General features: G+C 52.2%; 2 protein-coding genes and 1 long non-coding RNA gene across 4 annotated transcripts; 1 reads left to right on the top strand and 2 right to left on the bottom strand.

Moving 5' to 3' along the window:
* Nucleotides 1-3,204: 3,204 nt before the first annotated feature.
* Nucleotides 3,205-3,455, bottom strand: LOC120710668. The gene is made up of 2 exons (XR_005689977.1): nt 3,356-3,455; nt 3,205-3,281 (listed from the first exon to the last, which is right to left on the bottom strand). It is a non-coding gene; the product is annotated as an uncharacterized LOC120710668 (long non-coding RNA).
* Nucleotides 3,456-8,153: 4,698 nt separating this feature from the next.
* On the top strand, nt 8,154-12,364 carry LOC120707388. Of its 2 annotated transcripts, none has more exons than XM_039992279.1 (5): nt 8,154-8,323; nt 8,922-11,048; nt 11,147-11,384; nt 11,496-11,761; nt 12,049-12,364. In XM_039992279.1, exon 2 carries the CDS (start codon nt 9,035-9,037, stop codon nt 9,980-9,982), a length of 948 nt encoding a protein of 315 aa, XP_039848213.1. In that variant the 5' UTR covers nt 8,154-8,323; nt 8,922-9,034; the 3' UTR covers nt 9,983-11,048; nt 11,147-11,384; nt 11,496-11,761; nt 12,049-12,364. The 2 variants fall into 2 exon arrangements, with proteins under 2 accessions (XP_039848213.1, XP_039848214.1); XM_039992280.1 differs by having other exon boundaries at nt 8,154-8,567.
* Nucleotides 12,365-12,480: 116 nt separating this feature from the next.
* On the bottom strand, nt 12,481-16,052 carry LOC120707389 (acyl-protein thioesterase 1 homolog 1-like). Its single transcript, XM_039992281.1, has 9 exons — nt 15,873-16,052; nt 15,619-15,730; nt 14,255-14,291; nt 13,981-14,050; nt 13,697-13,801; nt 13,305-13,455; nt 13,126-13,208; nt 12,936-13,029; nt 12,481-12,840 (listed from the first exon to the last, which is right to left on the bottom strand). Exons 1-9 carry the CDS (start codon nt 15,895-15,897, stop codon nt 12,753-12,755), a joined length of 765 nt encoding a protein of 254 aa, XP_039848215.1. The 5' UTR covers nt 15,898-16,052; the 3' UTR covers nt 12,481-12,752.
* Between the last annotated feature and the right edge of the window lie 1,559 nt (nt 16,053-17,611).

Below are 17,611 nucleotides of genomic sequence, written 5' to 3'. Positions count from 1 at the left end.
GTGGGGCGGTCTTTCCCCACCCGACCGAGTTTTTAGTTCTACAACTTTTTTTTAAACATCCATCATGCCTTACATACTTTCGAGAATGACATATTACTTATAGCCTTTTCATCTGAATCCATCTCAGGCGTCATTTAACTATTCAGTGGCATCTAATTAAGGAATGAAGCTAAAATTCACTCCATTCTATTGAGAGGGCATAACCATCTTTTCCTATCAAAATAAAAGCAACTTAACAGTCATGTAATGGGAGTGGCAACCAAGGAAGAGGAAAATTCTAGCAGCGGCAGCGAAAGGAACTTGAAAATTTCAATGGCAACGAGGGATCTCATTGAAATTCCAATGGCATCTAGGGAATTTACTCTTTAGTAGCCCTGGGCATTCGGTTAGAACCGAACCGAGGTTCCCACAAAAGTTCGGTTCCTACAAAATAAGAACCGATCGGTTCTTTTCATAGTCAGGAACTGAGCAAATTCGATTTCGGTTAGTTCGGTTCCGGTTCTACCTGAAGGAACCGAGACCATCTCTCAACACAGTTCACAAAATAAAAAAATCCGAGCGTAAGGGTCGCTGCGGCGCCGCCGAGCCGTGCAGGAGCTCACCGCAGGCCTGCCGAGATAGAGGCGCCGCCGAGTCGCACACCTCCAGAGGTGTCCGCTGCCGCGCCCGCTCTGGCCGGCGGGGTGTGCACAAGGTTTAAGTTACCGACCGGACCGGCCAAACCGCCAGGGTCCGGTACCGGTATACTGGTCCGGTTTGGCCGGTAACCGGTCGGTACCGGTTGAATTCAAAATTGAATTCAAAAACCTTAGTTCAACCGGTTCGTACTGATATACCGGCCGGTTAGACCGGTTTACCGGCCGGTTTGGCCGGTATACCGGTGATTTAAAGAAATTTTCCAACGGTTAAAAAATAGATCCCGGTGTGAAATAAAAGGAAATTTCGGCATGAGCTATGCAAATATTAATATAAATGACCACACCAAAGCAACAATTTATAATTATGTATACAAATACAATTGTAATAAGCGTGCATACAAATACGGAGTCATACACTTATACACATGAAATAAAAGTTCAACGTAGGAACGGGAAGACCCCCATTTGTGATGCGGTTTGGTATTCGGCGGTGGACATCAAAGCGATACCTCGCACTCTAAACAGCTCAGCCATGTAGTGTTGCCAAGTTTGGCCCGTCCACGCCGATATTGTCTGCCATTCCTGAACTAACATAGTGTAAAAATGGGGTCTTCCCATTTGTACACCCATCTCGTTGGTGGCTGCATGCTGATGTCAGGAATGGGGTAGTGAAAAGAGTGCCTGAAATCGATGTAGGAGGAAAAAGAGTATTGTGGAGTGTCGTTGTCCGTTGGTCCACCTGTTCTCCTCTGCGATTGTGGTGCTCCATGGTCGGTGTCCTGAGTAGCATGTGTGAACTGAGTCTCCCCTGCAATCAACCATATGTCATAATTAGTAGTAAATACTTATAGTCAGAAATATGTGTGCATTTATATGTGCAATGTATACCTGTGAAACGAACACCACGAGCACCACCACTACCACTAGCAGCACCACCAACATCAGCACCGTCACTATCATCATCGTCATCGACCGAGCTGCTATCCTTGGACTCTTGATACGGAGGACTACGCTCACCTTCGCCATCATCAGTCTCGGTGTCGTTGCTCACTGGTTTTACTGTTCCTTTGACTTTTCGACGCTTCGGGTGACCCTTCGTAGATCCCTTCTGCAACTTCCTCTTCCCTAGGTGAGTGTCACCCAAATTTTTACGTGCCCAATCGCTGATGGAATCATCCCCCGTAGCCTCACGTAGATCTGACATGTTTATTTGATCTCTGACAATATGGGACGGGAGAGGGATGTCGCCGTCGTCATCATCCTCGTCCAGAACTGGAGCCCGGTTAGATCTACCATATTCCATCCATTCCCGCACCAGATTATTCTCATCATAGAAAGAAAGATGGGCCAGCTGGTCAATGAAATCACCTTCTTCACGCATCGGTGGGCCGGAGACCTCCTCAAGTCGGAGATGAAGGTTGTAGTTGACATAGACAAGCTTGTTAATTTTCTTGTGCGACAACCGATTGCGAACCTTTGTATGCAGCAAGGCAAAAGTACTCCAGTTCCGCTCGCATCCATTGGACGAACAAAATTGTGAAACAAGCCTCATGGCAACGTACTGCAGCTTTGGAGTGGTTGATCCGAACATCATCCACCAGGACACTGCATATGCAATCGAATATGTAAGCAATATATTTGAATAGAGAAAACAACAATGTCGTACGGAGTAACTCTTACATGGGGATGTCTTTGGGTCCATCGCCATCCGCATTGCCATTTCACTGCCATACTCGCCAACCTTCTGCTGAAACACGTCAAACTCCTGCAATGCCTGCACAGCGCTCTAGATATCTGTCATGCGCTGAAATGTATCCTTGAGTCCACGAAACATTTGTTGAGTTGGATCCATTATATATGCATACCTCGGATTTAGGACAGCAGCTGCAAAATATAAATCACTTCAAATAAGCATCAGATCAATAGAGCATAAAAATATATGACTCGTGTGTGCTTACCTGGACCCACATATTTGCCTACAAACACATCACCTAACCTCTCGTCCACCACCTGAATATACTCCTTCAGTGTGGAAACATTTGTTCCAAAGAAAGACCGCAGCTCCTGTTTCATAGTCTGGTAGGCCATCACGACTTCGCAAATGTTCGGCTTCTTGCCCTGATCAGTGAAGCGGATGAACTTGTATATTGGTTGAATCGTGTCGATGATATATTTCAATGCATCCCACTACTCCATACTTGCAAAACTTGCATGAGTAAATCTACCATCTTCGGTATTCGCCCATTTGCTGTGTTGGAACTCAGTAGATGCCATCCACTGCATGAAACGATCACGTCTCCGATAGATGCTCTCTAGGAACATATAGTTGGTTCCAAATCGAGTGACATTCCACTTGACCAACTCACCACCGATTGCATCCCTCATCATTGTATTCAACTGACCATGATTGTGTAACCAATTTGAAATTCGCTTGCACTGCTTGATCATAACACCATGTTCAGGCCTTCGAGCTATATCCTTCAACATCAAATTGACGGTGTGTGCTAGACAAGGTGTCCAAGCTATGTGTTCATACACCTCACTTAGTATTTCCTTGCATGCTTTCTTGTAGTTCGAGCCGTTGTCGGCGACTACGTGCACGACATTCTCCGGTCCAATCTCTTCCACCACCTTTCGAATCTCCTGCAAACAAAGACATATTGTTTAGTAACATATGAAAACATATTCAATGTGAATAGAACATGTTTAGGGACTACCTTGAACAAATATGCAGCATCTTGAGTTCTTCCACTCGCATCAATAGACTTATAGAACCACATGACCCCATTGCAATATATCAAAAAGTTGATGACACTCATTCTCGTCGGCCCAGTCCATGAATCACACATCAACGTGACGCCAAATAAAGGCCAATCTTTCTGAAACTTTGCGTACCTCGTCTTCAAGTCTTGCTCGTTTTGATCAAGGTACTTGCCATCAATATCCCATCCAGTGGGTGATGCGATACCTTCACCTGCAACCATATGAAAGTCATGAGATACAAGAATGTAAGCTCATAGGTGTCATTCCAATGAAAGGAAATTTACCCCACTTCTGTGTCTCCCTGACCGCGCTGACAAAGTATGGACAGTCAGCCTGTCTTCCAGGTACTCCTGCAATATGGAAAACATTGACCAAGCTTTACCAATAGCTTTCTTTGCATTCTTACCCTTCTGCGTCCAGGAGTCTGTATCAATCCTTGGTTGCGTCATTCCTCTTCTCCCACCAGCTGCCAAGTTATAGTCCTCCACCACAAGACTCTCCCTCTGCGAAGTGGTCCTTCGAAACATCCTCTGCATAACATTCCCCCTCGTCGAACCACTACCCCCTCCACGCTCATATGAACCTCCTCTCTGTTCCACCCCCGTGGGAACTCTGCTTCCGCTCTCCATAGATCCATGGCACGCTGCACCTGAGCCTCCTCCTCTTTTCACCGTGTTCCCATACAACATCTCTCCCCGCCATTGTCTATCTGCATACATGGACAACAAAAACATATCATCTAATATTCTAACTCCTAATTCATAGTTTCACAAATCATCTAATACACCTAAATCAAATCTAACTAAAACCTACAACATAGTGCAAAAAATCATCTAATACAAATAAATCTTACCTACATTCTAAATACACCTAAGTCATACACCTAAATCCTAAAACAAATCATCTAATACTCTAAATCATAGGAGAAAAAAAAACTTACCTGGCCGCGGCTTACCGCCGCTCGTGGCCGGTTTCCGCCTCTCCGAGCCGGTAAACCGAGCTCCTCAGGCGGCTAACCGATCGGGACCGGTAGATCTGCTACCGGCCCGGCTTACCGGTGCAGCTGACCGGCTAGCCCAGCGCCGCGGGCGGCTAACCGGGGTAGGGCGGCGGACGGGGTGTTCTGGCGGCGGATAGGAGCGTCTGAGGGGGGGGAGCGGACTGAGGGGGGCGCGAGTCGCGCTGAGGGATACTGGGGGGAGGTAAACTGCCCGCTGCCGCGCGATGGGCCTTAATGGGCCGTCGGTTTTTTTTCTTTTTCTTTTTTGATTTAACTTCAAAATTCCGCAAACTATACTAAATGAACGAATTTTTGAGAAAATTTGACACCATTAGATTCGTCGCACCTTGAAGTATTTTTAGGAATTTTTTATTTTTTGAATTCAAATTTGAATTTTGAATTTGGGTCGGTTTGGTACCGGCCCAAACCGGAACCGGGTTGACCGGGTCAAACCGGACCGGTTCCCACCGGTTTTGCAAACCCTGGGTGTGCACCGCCGCCCTTCACCCGCGCGTCGGGAGAAGGGTGGAGGACGAAGCGGTGGCAGACGGGCGGGAGCTGGACGCAGGTGCCGGATCCAGGCGGGGATCGACGGGCGGTGGCGGCCTGGTGGAGAGACGGGGCTGGAGAAGGACGTGGCGACGAGGCAGACGAGGCCTGGTGGAGGACGAAGCGCCGGCGGCCGGCCGGGCACTGGGCGGAGCTAGCGGCGGTGAGCAGCTGGCTGCGGGCAGGGGTGCGCCGGTGCGGTTCGTGCGGACGCCAGGACCGCGCGCGGGGTGCGGGGTTCGCCTGCCGGATCTGGGGTCTGGGTCTGGGGGTTAGGGGTGGGCGGCCGGGGGGGGGGGGGGGGTCCCCCGCCCGGGTGGGGGGGTGGGGTTGGGGGGTTGGGGGGGGGGGGGCGGGGGGGGGGGTCTGGGGCTGGCCGGCTGGGGGGGTGGGGTGGACGGGAATGTTAGGGTTTTGGTGGGCGCCCAGTTTCATGTCTTCGTGGGCTCAATGCATGATGTGCTCGATTTTTCGGTTAACCGACTTAGGAATCGAAACCGAACCGACTACTTCGGTTTTTGAAACTAGGAACTGAAATTGAACCGAAGTTCTCAATTTCGGTTCGGTTTCGGTTCTCGATTTTTTTTCATTTGGTCCTCTGTTCTTGGTTTTTGTGCCCAGGGCTACTCTTTACAATTGGGATTGAAGGCTTTTGCTGGCTATCAGAAGGTAAGAAAGTGGTGACACAAAATTACAAGTGGAAAAGCTTAAAAGATTCATCTCATGGTAATCATAAGACTATGTAATTAGTTATTTTTAACTATATTTAATTCTCCATGTATATGTCCAAAGATTTGATGTGGCGGATTAGGGCTGGAAAAAAAGCTCGAGGCTCGTGAGCTGGCTCGGGCTCGGTGCAGCTCGGCTCGGCTCGGAGCAGCTCGCGAGCCTTGAACGAGCCGAGCCGAGCCCAGATATTAGGCTCGTCCAAACAGCGAGCCGAGCCGAGCCGGCTCGCTTCAGCTCGTGAGCCGGCTCGCGAGCTGGGCCAACCCAGTAGCAGGCCGGCCCATCCACCCAGCAGCCCATCCACCCAGCGGCCTCATAGGCCCATCCACCCAGTAGCCAGGAGGCAGGACGCGCCGCGCCGCCGCCGCCACCAGCCCACCGTCCCCTGCCGGCTGCCGACCTGCCGGACTCCGGAGTGCCGGTCCCCGCCGGCCGCCGCCCTCGCCCCCACTCCGGCCCTCCGGGCCGGCGGCCGCCAGCCCGTTGCCCGCCACGGCGCCACCAGCCATCAACCGCGCCCGCCGGCCGCCGCCCCTACCCTCCAACGGCGGAGCCTCCCCGGTGAAGCTCGCGGCTCGTGGCGTGCGGCGTGCGGCGGTGCTCATGGCGGCGGCGGATAAGCAAGGACGGCGTGCACGGAGTTCGCTGCGGCGCACGGAGCAGTAGGGGACGGGCGGACGGCGGCGTGGGGAGCACGGCCGCGGGCGTGGGCGGCCTTCTTCCCCAAAGCCGGCCATCTTCGATTCGCGGGCGCCGCCGTCTTCTCCTCCCCGCCGCCGTCTTCTCCTCCCCTGCGCGGGCGAAGCCGACTGCCACGAGTCCACGCCGGCGCCCCCCTCCCTTCTCTCCCTCGCTGCCCTGGCGGGTCAACGCCGGCCCTCCGCCCCCTCCCTCCCTCTCCGCCCTCACTCTCCTCTCCTTCCTGCTCCCCATCCTCTCGACGGCCATGGCGCTCGCTGCGTGGGCGGAGCACGGCCGCAGGCGTGGGTGCGTCCTACCTCCCCCTCCCTCGCCGCCACCGCTCCGCCCGGCCATGCGCCGCTGCAGCTCGGCCGCGCGCCGTCGCGCGTGCTGGCCGGCGGCAACTGCTGTGCCCCGGCTCGCGAGCCGGCTCGAGCTGGCTCGCGAGCCTCCTTCGAGCCGAGCCGAGCCTACTGAATGAGCTCGCCAAAGGACCGAGCCGAGCCAGGCTCGGCTCGTCCACCCACCGAGCCGCACCGAGCCGAGCCGAGCCTGGCTCGGCTCGGCTCGTTTCCAGCCCTATGGCGGATACTGTAGAAATTTTTTTGAAAACTAAACAGGGCCTAAACAGATACAAATTTAGATGCATTCATGCATACTTACATTCCACGATGTTGTAAAGAATATATACTACACTATGGAATGGACTTCTAAAGCTATGAGCATGGATTGTGAGAATAGACATTGAACGCGAAACTGAAAGACTGTTTTATTTGGCAATGAAATGCTGCCGTGCTGTTGCTTTATCGGGAGGGTTGGTAGTTTGAATTTTGAAAGCTCGCCATCGAACTCCGAGGCACTAGTACGAGCGGCAGGTTCGCTCTCGCCGTCTAGCGGGGGCCTGGTGCGCAGGACGAGGGAGAAAAGTTCGAACAAAAGCATCCGACTCCCGCCGCTCGTTACCCTGAGCCATGGGCCCCACCAGAAATTATTCCCCGCCCACTCATTTCTAACGTGCATTCACCCCACTCGAACCACCCATAGATATGCCCCGCCACCCGGGCCCGCAGTTGAGTGCTCACGACCCACATGTCATTGACGTCGCGGTACTCCCTGACTGCTAGGCGTTCCCGTCGCGGCAGCCGGGGCAGGAGCAGGTCGCACTCACACCCAGGCCGCTGACGTGGCGACGCCCGTACCCTCCCTCTTCGGTCGGTCACCTCACCGGCTCACCCGCTCTCACATGATCCACAAACCGGCGCCCGCTCCCCGGGTCCACCCGTCATTCTCCCCGCCGGCCCACCGCGCGCGCGGGGCCTGCGCGGCCGCGCCCCCACGCTCCGGGTTCGGGGCGCCGACAGGCGGGCCCCTGCTGGCCGGCCCACGGTGAGGTCGGTTCACCCGGGGCGGCGCGGTGGCCGACAGGGACGGCGCGGAGAAGCCGCCTAAGCTGTGTTAGATCCCGCAAAAAATTGCGAAAAAAGTCACATCGGACACTATAGTATTTTTTTTATTTGTGATAAATATTGTTTTAGCATGATTTAACTAGGCTCAAAAAATTCGTCTCGCAACGTACATTAAAACTATGTAATTAGTTTTTTTATTTATTTAGTACTTCATGCATGAATCATTTGCTATATTTAATATTTCGATGTGATTTTGATGTGATGGAAAGTTTGGATTTTGTGGGTGGTTTTGGATCTAAACACACCCCTAGAGAGGGAACCCTAGCCAACCACGTCACCGTCCACGTCACGCCCACCTATAAAGTGGAGCGAGCCACCCAACCGGCCTGACCCCTTGGCCCCGTCTCGTTTCCTCCTTTCCCATCCCTTCCTCCCCACATCGCCTCTGGGCTTGGCGTCTACCCGGCGCGACCCGGACCCGGACCGAATCCGAGGGCCCCGCCGCCGCCGCCGCCCCGTCGGTGCTGGGATCCCCGCCGCCGGCTCCCGCAGACACGGTAAAACCTCCTTCACCTGCTCCCCGTCCACGGCGCCGCAGTCGAAGCGGCGGCGCCGGGCGCGGTCTCGCCGCCGGCGCCGATCTGGGCGTCGGCGGCGTTGACCCCGACCGATTCGGCCCGGGCCTTTGTTGGGCTGCGCGACCTGCGCCTGCGCGCGCGATTACTGGCAAACTTTACTCGGCTGTGGGACTCTCGAGTGGATCAGTTGAGGACATCAACTTCTGCGAGATGCTTTTCGTCCGTGAGCCCCACCCCCCCCCCCCCCCCCCGCGTCCTGGGGAGCGATTCGTAGAGCTTGATGATTCCGAGGGGTCTTCTCAGATGTGGCGTCCTCCAAAGTGGCTACCCATGTCTTACCCTTCTAGAGGCCTGAAATCGGAGTCTTAGTAAAAAAGAGTTTAAATCAGAGTTTGCTTTGGTGACGAATCATGAATTGATTTCCTTTTCTGCAGGCAGGAGATAAATACTGTTTAAATCAGAACTGTTCAATCCTTGTTCATTCATCATATATATGTATGTGTACAAAGGATACGGGAAACTGTTGCTTGCGATCTGATTCAATTATTTCTTCTTTGTATTGTGATTTTCTTTTCAGAGTTTGGAGTAAAGAAACCAACCTTGCATCTGTGTTCTGTCTGTGCCGCTTTCCTTTGGATTCCAGAAAAAAAATTCAAACAAGCCATTGCATCTCACTGACTTGAGGTAACTATGCCAAAGGACAGGAGCTCCCGCGTTTACTCCTATGAGAGCCGCCGGTCTCGTGCCTCTCCGTACTTCTCATCGCCGTCGCATGGACGGAGTGGTGGTTCTCGCCGGTCAGAAGAGTCTTCCGCGGCTGCAGCAGCTGCTGCTGCTGCGAAGCAGGCTGCAGAGTGGGAGGAGGTCCGATGCCCTGTGTGCATGGATCACCCGCACAATGCGGTCCTGCTGGTCTGCTCATCTCATGAGAAGGGCTGCCGCCCCTTCATGTGTGACACAAGCTCGCGGCACTCCAATTGCTATGATCAGTACCGCAAGGCCTCTAAGGACTCCTCCAAGGATTCTGCGGCCGAGTGCAGTGAGTGCCAGCAGCAGGTCCAGCTCTCTTGCCCGTTGTGCCGTGGGCCTGTCAGTGATTGCATTAAGGACTACGATGCAAGGAGATACATGAACTCCAAGGTACGATCGTGCACTACAGAGTCATGCGAGTTCAGGGGTGCCTACCAGGAGCTGAGGAAGCACGCAAGGGTGGAGCACCCGGCGGCAAGGCCAATGGAGGTAGACCCTGAGCGGCAGCGGGATTGGCGCAGGATGGAGCAGCAGCGGGACATTGGGGACTTGCTGAGCATGCTGCGTTCAGGGTTCAGCAGCAGTATTGAGGATGACAGCGGCGGTCTTGGAGCCACCGAAGAAGGAGAAGAGGACATTGCCGAGAGGACTCCAGCCTCTATAACAATGGTCTTCATCATGCCGTCAGGTGGTTCGATCATGCAGTACTTGACTGAGCGCAGCAGGGCAATCATTGTGGTCAGTCGGCGGCGAGCAAGCAGAAGTGGCGGCGACGCTGAAGCCACAGCTCCAGACAGCGAGGAAGGTGATGACCCTATGCCATCGGCCGATGCATCCGCTAGCTCACAGCATTCTTATGAAGAAGCTGAAGGTGACCCTGCACAATGACACATGTAAGCTGGAAGGTGTCCCCTGGCGTCATCGTGACCTGAAGATCCTGGCATCCCAACGTGGTATGTGTTGATTTTGCAGCACAACATGCATATTGTACCTCGTGCCTGGGGGTAAGAAACATGGACGCTGATGTCTTCAAGGCGTAGTCAGGACATTCTGCCTACGCGGGAGGAGGATTAAGGGAATCAACAACGCAGGGAAGGGTTCGAAACTGTGGTGGATCATGAGGTTGGTCTGTAGTGTCCTTTCTGATGTATCTGCTGAGGTTTGTAGCAATGAAGAAAAGAAAACAATTGGATGGTTGAATGGGTTTACATGTCCCTACGTTGTGATTATCTTATTATCACATCGAATGGATTTGTCCCGAACTAAGGAATCTGATCGTACTTGCACTGGATAATAATATCTGTTCCTCGTAATTTACTAGTTTGCAGCTGTCCTTCGAAGAATCTGATGGCACTGCTGCTGCAGCAATCGCTAATCGTGTGGACTGTCCTGAAGCTGTTAATGTCATTTTGTTTTGTTAGGAAAAGCATCATGATGACTTTATTGATTATCGGAAGTTGCTAGATCCTCTGATCCAACTAATGATAAAATCTGGGCTTCATCGACCCAATTAGTCTTATGCCAAAAGCAAAAGCGAGCTGTTAAAGACATTGTTCTGTTAGGAAAAGCCATCATGGCGACTTTATCGATTACAAATAATTGTTAGATTGTCTAAGATCCAACTAACAATGATAAAATCTGGGCTTCATCGACCTAATTAACCTTATGCAAAAAAAAGCGAGCTATAATGACATTGTTAAATACTATAATTGTAAGAGGAGCTAACTATCCATAGCTGTTACGACTCAACTTGGAAGGAGGAAGCCTCCGTAAATAAAATGCATGCAGGTTTGGTAGTTGTACTGGTGTTACAACTCACAGGAGTTCCGTCCCATCGGAGACCGGCCGCCGGCACCTGTCTGCGGTTGCTCTGCTCGGACCATCGCCTCGCCATGGACGAAGATAAAGAGCAGAGGCCAAGCTGCAACTGCAAGAAGACCACCTGCCTCAAGCGGTAAGGAATCGGTGAGCTTCCCCCTCCTTCTAGTCTTCTGCTTCTTCTCTGCCCAGCTCACGATCAGAACTCTCCCCCCTTCGTCCTTGCCATCGCAGCTACTGCCAGTGCTTCCAGGGCCACTTTTTCTGCTCTCACGCCTGCAACTGCAAGGGCTGCTGGAACAGCGAGCACAGGAGAACCTTCGTGGAGGAGCACGCCGAGCTGAGGCTCAAGACGAAGCTCGGCGCGTCCCGGTCCAAAGACAACGCGCTGACGGCAGAGCAGAGGGTGCATGGCAAGGGCTGCACCTGCAACAAGTCCGGGTGCAGGAAAAACTACTGCGAGTGCTTCAAGGTATGCTAAGGAAAACCATTGGTCTCTGATGGCTCTTGCTTGCTTGCTTGCATGATTCTGATGATTGTGTGCTGCTGCTCAAATCCCGTTGCTCGAATTGTGGTGCCGAAGAAACAAGTTGCGTGCACCATGAGATGCAAGTGCCAAGGGTGTGAGAACAGTTATGGGACAGGAGGGAAAGGGCTTCAGGGGAACGGTGATCCGGGTGGACCGTCTGGACAGCCCAATGGAGCACCTGACGGCGGTGATGGATCACCTGGCGGTTCCGGCGAATCCGCGGTGGTCATAGACGAGGAGCTGCAGCGTCCAACAGAAGCGGGGGTGGCGGAAAACGTTGCGGCTATTGACCCTTTGGATCCTGGTCATGGTAATAATTGGTAAGCTCATGATCTGAATACTTGTGATTTTGTGAAATGTGATTTGCAGTCCTGTTATTGTTCCGAATACAAAAAAAAGTTAAACTTTGTACCAATTTGATTATAGTAAGGTAGAACAACAAACTGATGGACTAGATCTCCTGGTGACCTGTTCCTAGCTGTTCTTGCGATAGTTTATTTCATTGGAATAGCACAAAAGACTGTCGTCAAATGAATAAACGATGAACTGCTGTACATTAGGTTCCATGTCAGTGTTCTGATGTATTCCTGTTGTGCATCTCTCTTAGGTGCCATTTACTTCCACCGGAACTCTCGACCCCAAAGGAATCATGGGCCTGTGCAGGCAACCCTGACACATGAAACACCAATGACGACAACGAGAAGGATTCTAGTGCAAGCTGGGAGTGATGAAGCTGCTGAAATTCAGAACATAGGTAATAGGTATATGATTGCACCTGGCACTAGATATCCACCCCTGTACAATTTCAACATTAGGCTTGCTTTGAAGTTTCCTCTATTTAGTGATTCAGTCTATAAACTTTTCCTAGTTTGATCTTTGGTCAGTGTAATACTTGCATCCTGAAGCTTGAATATGTTCTGCTAGTATGCGGTTTCATTTTCAATCTTTGATCTTGTCTTTGGATGATTGCGGGAAATATGTTCTGTTGCGAACTCACGTTATGTAACTTGAATATGCAGTAAACTGATCTGGAGCCAACTGTATTAAAGAAGACTCAAGAGCATTATTACTAATGTAATCAAACAAGCAATACAATACTACATTACGGGCATCCTCTTTAGTGGTAACAAGGTACATTACCGGTAAACTAACATGATATGTATGTGTGAGGAAAGCACATGGGGTTACTGCCTACCAAGCCATGACAGTCACAACTCACAATTCACATAACCTATCAACCTTCTGCATATTGTCAATACTTCTTTCTATATCTCACTACCAAAGCCATCGCACCGCCAGCATGTTTTCAGGTTAGCCGCAAGGTCGGTCAAGCCCCAACCTTGAGCTGAGCCACTTGCTGACATCATCCATTTCTTCAGGGATGGTATAGTGACCAAGTCTGCACAAAAAAAATATGTTGTGATTTCTGAATCGCAGAACAAAAATTGAATTGTTAAAGGTTCAATGACAAAATTGAAGAATATCAATGTTTACCCATTGTAGGCTTTGAAATACGTATACTGGAACCCTGAGGATCGCAGAATCTCAGCCGACCTCTCACCGTTCCTGTAGGTGACAACCTCATCGGCTGCATGAACACAAAGAAATAAACCATTTTTAGCTCCTTACAATTTGCATAGATTCAAATTTAAACACATCCACTACGAAATATATCAATGTTAACCTCTTCCATGGTTGAGCAGGATTGGCAACGCAGAAGCTCTTCTAAGTGCAGTCTGTGAGTTCTCAATTTTGCTCCTCAGGGTCCTGAACAAGTAGGCATAAAAAACACTATAACTCAGGACATCAAGAAAAAGTATAAACATTACCATTTTCCCGAATATTAGAAGGCCTAAATCATACCTAGAGCAAGGAAGCCAGCCACTTAAACCGACGACAACACTGAGGGTGATCGGATAGGCAATGCCATTTGTGAATCTCCCATGAGCATAGCATGCAGCAGAGTGAAGGGCAGCCGCAGCACCCATGCTGAATCCTCCGATCCCAAGCCTCACTAGCATTGCAATTTGGTCACCATTAACGACATGACTTGTGATCAATTTACATTATTGGGAATTGCAAAAAATGATAATTGTATTCTTGGTGAATTGGTATACACTTAGATAAAAATAAAATTGCACAAATTCTAAGGGAAAATAGAAGTTAAGTAGCCGATCTACAGCTTATAAAGTATTAGTTCCGTTTAGCGCTTGACTGTTGTCTCGCTGCTATTATGTAAAGCCTGAAATTAGTACCATCGGATGGCTCAGAGGACAGTAGGTTTGCGACATGAGCTGCTGAAGCATCAAGTCCTTCGATATCATCTCGGCCATCCAATGAAGTCTCCTCCACATCGAACCCTGTTTTAGTTTCAGAGAAGAAATAGAGAATCAGTTCTTGCTCAATACATAAAAAAAGAAGCAATATCATCTTTGTCTCAGAATCTGCAGCCAAGTGGCAGCATAAAAACAGCCTATAAGCTTAGGAAAGCAATGTTACAGGGTTTGAGCCAAGTCAAATATAGAGTTCAGAAACCCACATGCAGTGCAAGGGAATCCACCGAAAGCCGCAACAGGCCGTGTTGGTGCAGTAGGGCAAATCCATTTGATCTGCACAAGGATGAGATGAGTTCCAGAGTCAGTGAACTTAGAATGCCGGGTCGATTCTATGGCTATCCTAGCAAGCTGGATAAGTTTTATTACTCTGAAGATAACAGAAGTTATATATATATGTAGATAGGGGAATAGGTAGATGTCTGCATGAAACTATGAATAATTCAATTGCAAAAGTGAAAGTGTAGCATGGTTTCTTACATTGGGCAGTGGAAGAGAATCCAGGAGCTGGGACCAGCTGCAAATGGGAACAAAAATGAAAAGGATAAGGAAAATAAGTTAGGCCAGCGTTTCAAGTACTGCAGCAAGTGAGCAACTAGTGAAGATATTTTAGCAGTAGCTTCTCTGAAATGACATCTTCTAACATTACATATTGAGGGGCTCTAGGAGCACATATCCATGTAATTTAGTTTCTTTTGGTTTTTCTTGAACCCTACAGTCTAACATTATGGGGCAATAATAAAATACTTAGGTTAGTCGTGAAACATGCCGGTGTTGATTTGAAAAGCACACGCACAAGTGGGGAAATAACAATTGAAGCTGACACTTTGGACACTTTGCGCATTGATATATTGATGGAAATAAAGCAAAAAAATTATTCATGCCAGCATATTCCCTTTCTTTGCTCCCAAAACTCAGAGAGCAGGACGACACCAGGGAATTTTCAGTAGTTTAATGCCACATCACAGAGCTGGAGGTGCTCGATGCGTTCTGCTTGTTGGCAGACAGAACCTTGCGTGAGCTAATTAACCCACAACTTTGCAACATTAGTTTAACATGTATTATTCCCACATCCAAAAAAAAGAAGCTTCAATTTAACTATATTTGAGCGTGTCAGTTTACGCGCCCGCTCTTTTATAAGGAAAAAACAAACAGCACAGATCCTATCTTGATCATGAACATTATTAAGCTTGCATAGCGCTCCTCTTTTATGTTACGGGATATGTATGAACAATATTCTTTTTCTCGGAAAGAGTGGCACGACGTCAGCTTCTGCTTCCTTTCCCCCTCTTTCTGACTTGCTGTACCGGATCAAAAAGCCAATGGTTTCGTTGTTGTTGTTTGTTGGGTAGCGAGCTAGAGAGAGGCGGCACAGCAGTGCAAGGGAGATGGCCAGCTTTGGAGCAAAGCAAATCCTAGGAATATATGCATGCATGGACACGATTGGTGAGGCCCTGCCAACCATTTCTAGCAAGGGGATCGATGAGAATAAAGCGATGTGGAGCAGTGTATCGATCTATCTGCATCAACATCCGCGGACAGCCTAACCTAGTCCATCCCCCCCATGTCATCTCACCGATCACGTCGATCCATCCCGCCCACCCTATACCTTTCCCATGCCCTTGTTGCATTCAGACTAGCACTAGACATCCAGCTAGCTTAGCTCTGTCTGAAGTCTAAAAATAAGTAGAACTTTATTTGCAGTTTAATTGGTTGATTTGTCACCTCTGAGAGACTGAGAATATCATGGTCGATCACCTCTGAGAGATTGTACTAAAAGAGTAGCAGCGGACAGTGATCACTGGTGATCAGCAAGAACAAGGATGGTTTGTTTCAGTAGTTACCTTGCGCCATTGTCGCCGAGGCCGTGGAGCCACACAATGGTCGCCTGGTGCCTCCCCTTGGGCCTCACCACGTAGGTCCTGCCGTACTCCAGCCGCCGCCCGCCGCGCCCGCCTGCATCAATTTTTGTTTCCATGGCCTGGTCAGTTAAGTCTCATCATGCAGCTAGTAGCCAGTAGCCACCATGCATCGCCATGGCGCCAGGCACACGCAAGACAGAGCAAGGGAATGGGTTACTGAAAGATCAGACACGGACCGGACGAGCTTCCCCCGTAACTCATGGTGGCGCCTCCGCTGCAAACTCCCCTGAAGTCTGCAAGCAGTAAGAGAGAAGCCGGCCGGTGATCGACGAGCACGATGCTGGAGTAGTGAGAGGAGAGCTGCTAGCTTGGGGGCTTTGTTGGTGGCGTTGCTGTTGCAAGTACGAAGTGCACAGGCCCGATTGACCTCTATTTATAGTGCGAGCTCGGCCTGAGGCTGCCGGCTGCTGCGGCTGAATCCGCACCCGGTAACAGCTGGCGGCGGGGAGGTCGGTCGCCATGCGTCGCCGCGGGCCGTCGCGCGATGTGCGAAGCGAATCCGGGCGTCGCGTGGAAAGCGAGCAGCCGGGATCGCTGCAGCTAGCTAGCTAAGGCAGGCTAGGCTAGGCGCCGTTTGGGAGTTGGCGCGCGCAGGATAAAAAGATGGAGCCCTTTGTTTCTTTTTTTTTTGAGAAAATTCCTTGCATGGCCCTAGAGGAAATAGAGCTTCCTTGTGTAGCCCTGGAAAAATAAAACTTCCTTGTATGGCCTCTACTTTATTTTCGATCCCTTCGGTGGCCTTTCCGTCACCTCCCATTAGAAAATCCGTCAATATCACACGGGCCCGGCGGCCGTCTGCTCCACATCCCCCCAACCCCCGCGATGCAGGCCCCGGCACCGTCGCCGCCCCGCGCCCCCATTGACCTGTCGTTGGAGGCATCGCCGCCGCCGCCGATGAAGGCAATGACGCCTTGTGCCTGTTTGCCCACCCCGCCGCACGGGCCATGATGCCCTGCTCCTCGCCATGCTCATTGCCGCGGCCGCGACCGCCTCCCCGGCCACGTGCGCGTCGTGGACGCGCTGCTCTCCCTTGCCTCGCGTGCCCCTCCTGGACCTCCACACCTTGCTGCTGCGTGCGCTGCGCGCCGCCGGCGCCTCCCCCGGCGGCGGCGTCCTCTGGGAACACGAGCGCGCCGGAGGGAGCAGGCCGCTCGAGCAGAGCCGAGCAGCCCGACCCCCGCCGCGCCGGCCGCCCCAGCACTGCCGCGAAGGCCCGCCCAGCCCCGGGCCGAGCAGCCCCCCCGCAGGCGGCCGCCGTGGAGGGAGGAGCGCCACTGAGGGGAGGCGGCCCCGCCGTGGGAGGACGGAGAGCAGGGGCGGAAGGCGCCGCCGCGAGATCCACCGGGGCAGCGGCGGTGCTCGAGCTCGAGCCGGTCCTCCCGCGGAGTGCAGAGGGACAAATCCCTCGCGCGTGCCGGAGCGCCGGGGAGGGAGGCCTCCCGCGCTGGATTCGAGCGCCGCCATGGCCACGCAGGCTGGATCCGGGGCCCGCCCCGCGCATCTTCCACCGCCGGCGAGGGAGAGGGAGGGGGAGGGAGGAGGAGCGCCGGCCGTGTGGGGAAGAAGAGGGGAGAGAGATAGGGGAGGGGAGGTGGCGGTACCCGCTCTGCCCCGCCGAGCTGCCGCCGGCAAGGCTCCCCTACGCGCGGCCGCTCGCCACCGTCGCCGGCCCACGCGTCGTCATGTGTCGGGGCCACTCGGCCCGCCCGCCGCCGCAGCTCGCGGCGCGCTCGGCCCGCTGCTCGCCACCGCCGTGGCCGCTCCGGCCGCCCGTCGTGGCCCCTCCGCCGGGCGCACGCGAGCCAAGCGGGAGCGAACTCGCCGGGGCCGGCGCGCGGCACGGGGCCGGGGCTCCCCTGGCGGGAGGTTGGGGAAGGGGCGGGCCCCACCTGTCAGTTGGGCGCCGAGAGCCCTG

This window comes from Panicum virgatum, chromosome 5K, assembly GCF_016808335.1.
Source record: "Panicum virgatum strain AP13 chromosome 5K, P.virgatum_v5, whole genome shotgun sequence".
In the NCBI taxonomy this organism is placed as follows: Eukaryota; Viridiplantae; Streptophyta; class Magnoliopsida; order Poales; family Poaceae; genus Panicum; species Panicum virgatum.
Note: the sequence above shows the minus strand (reverse complement) of the source record. Positions and strands in the feature narration are given on the sequence as shown.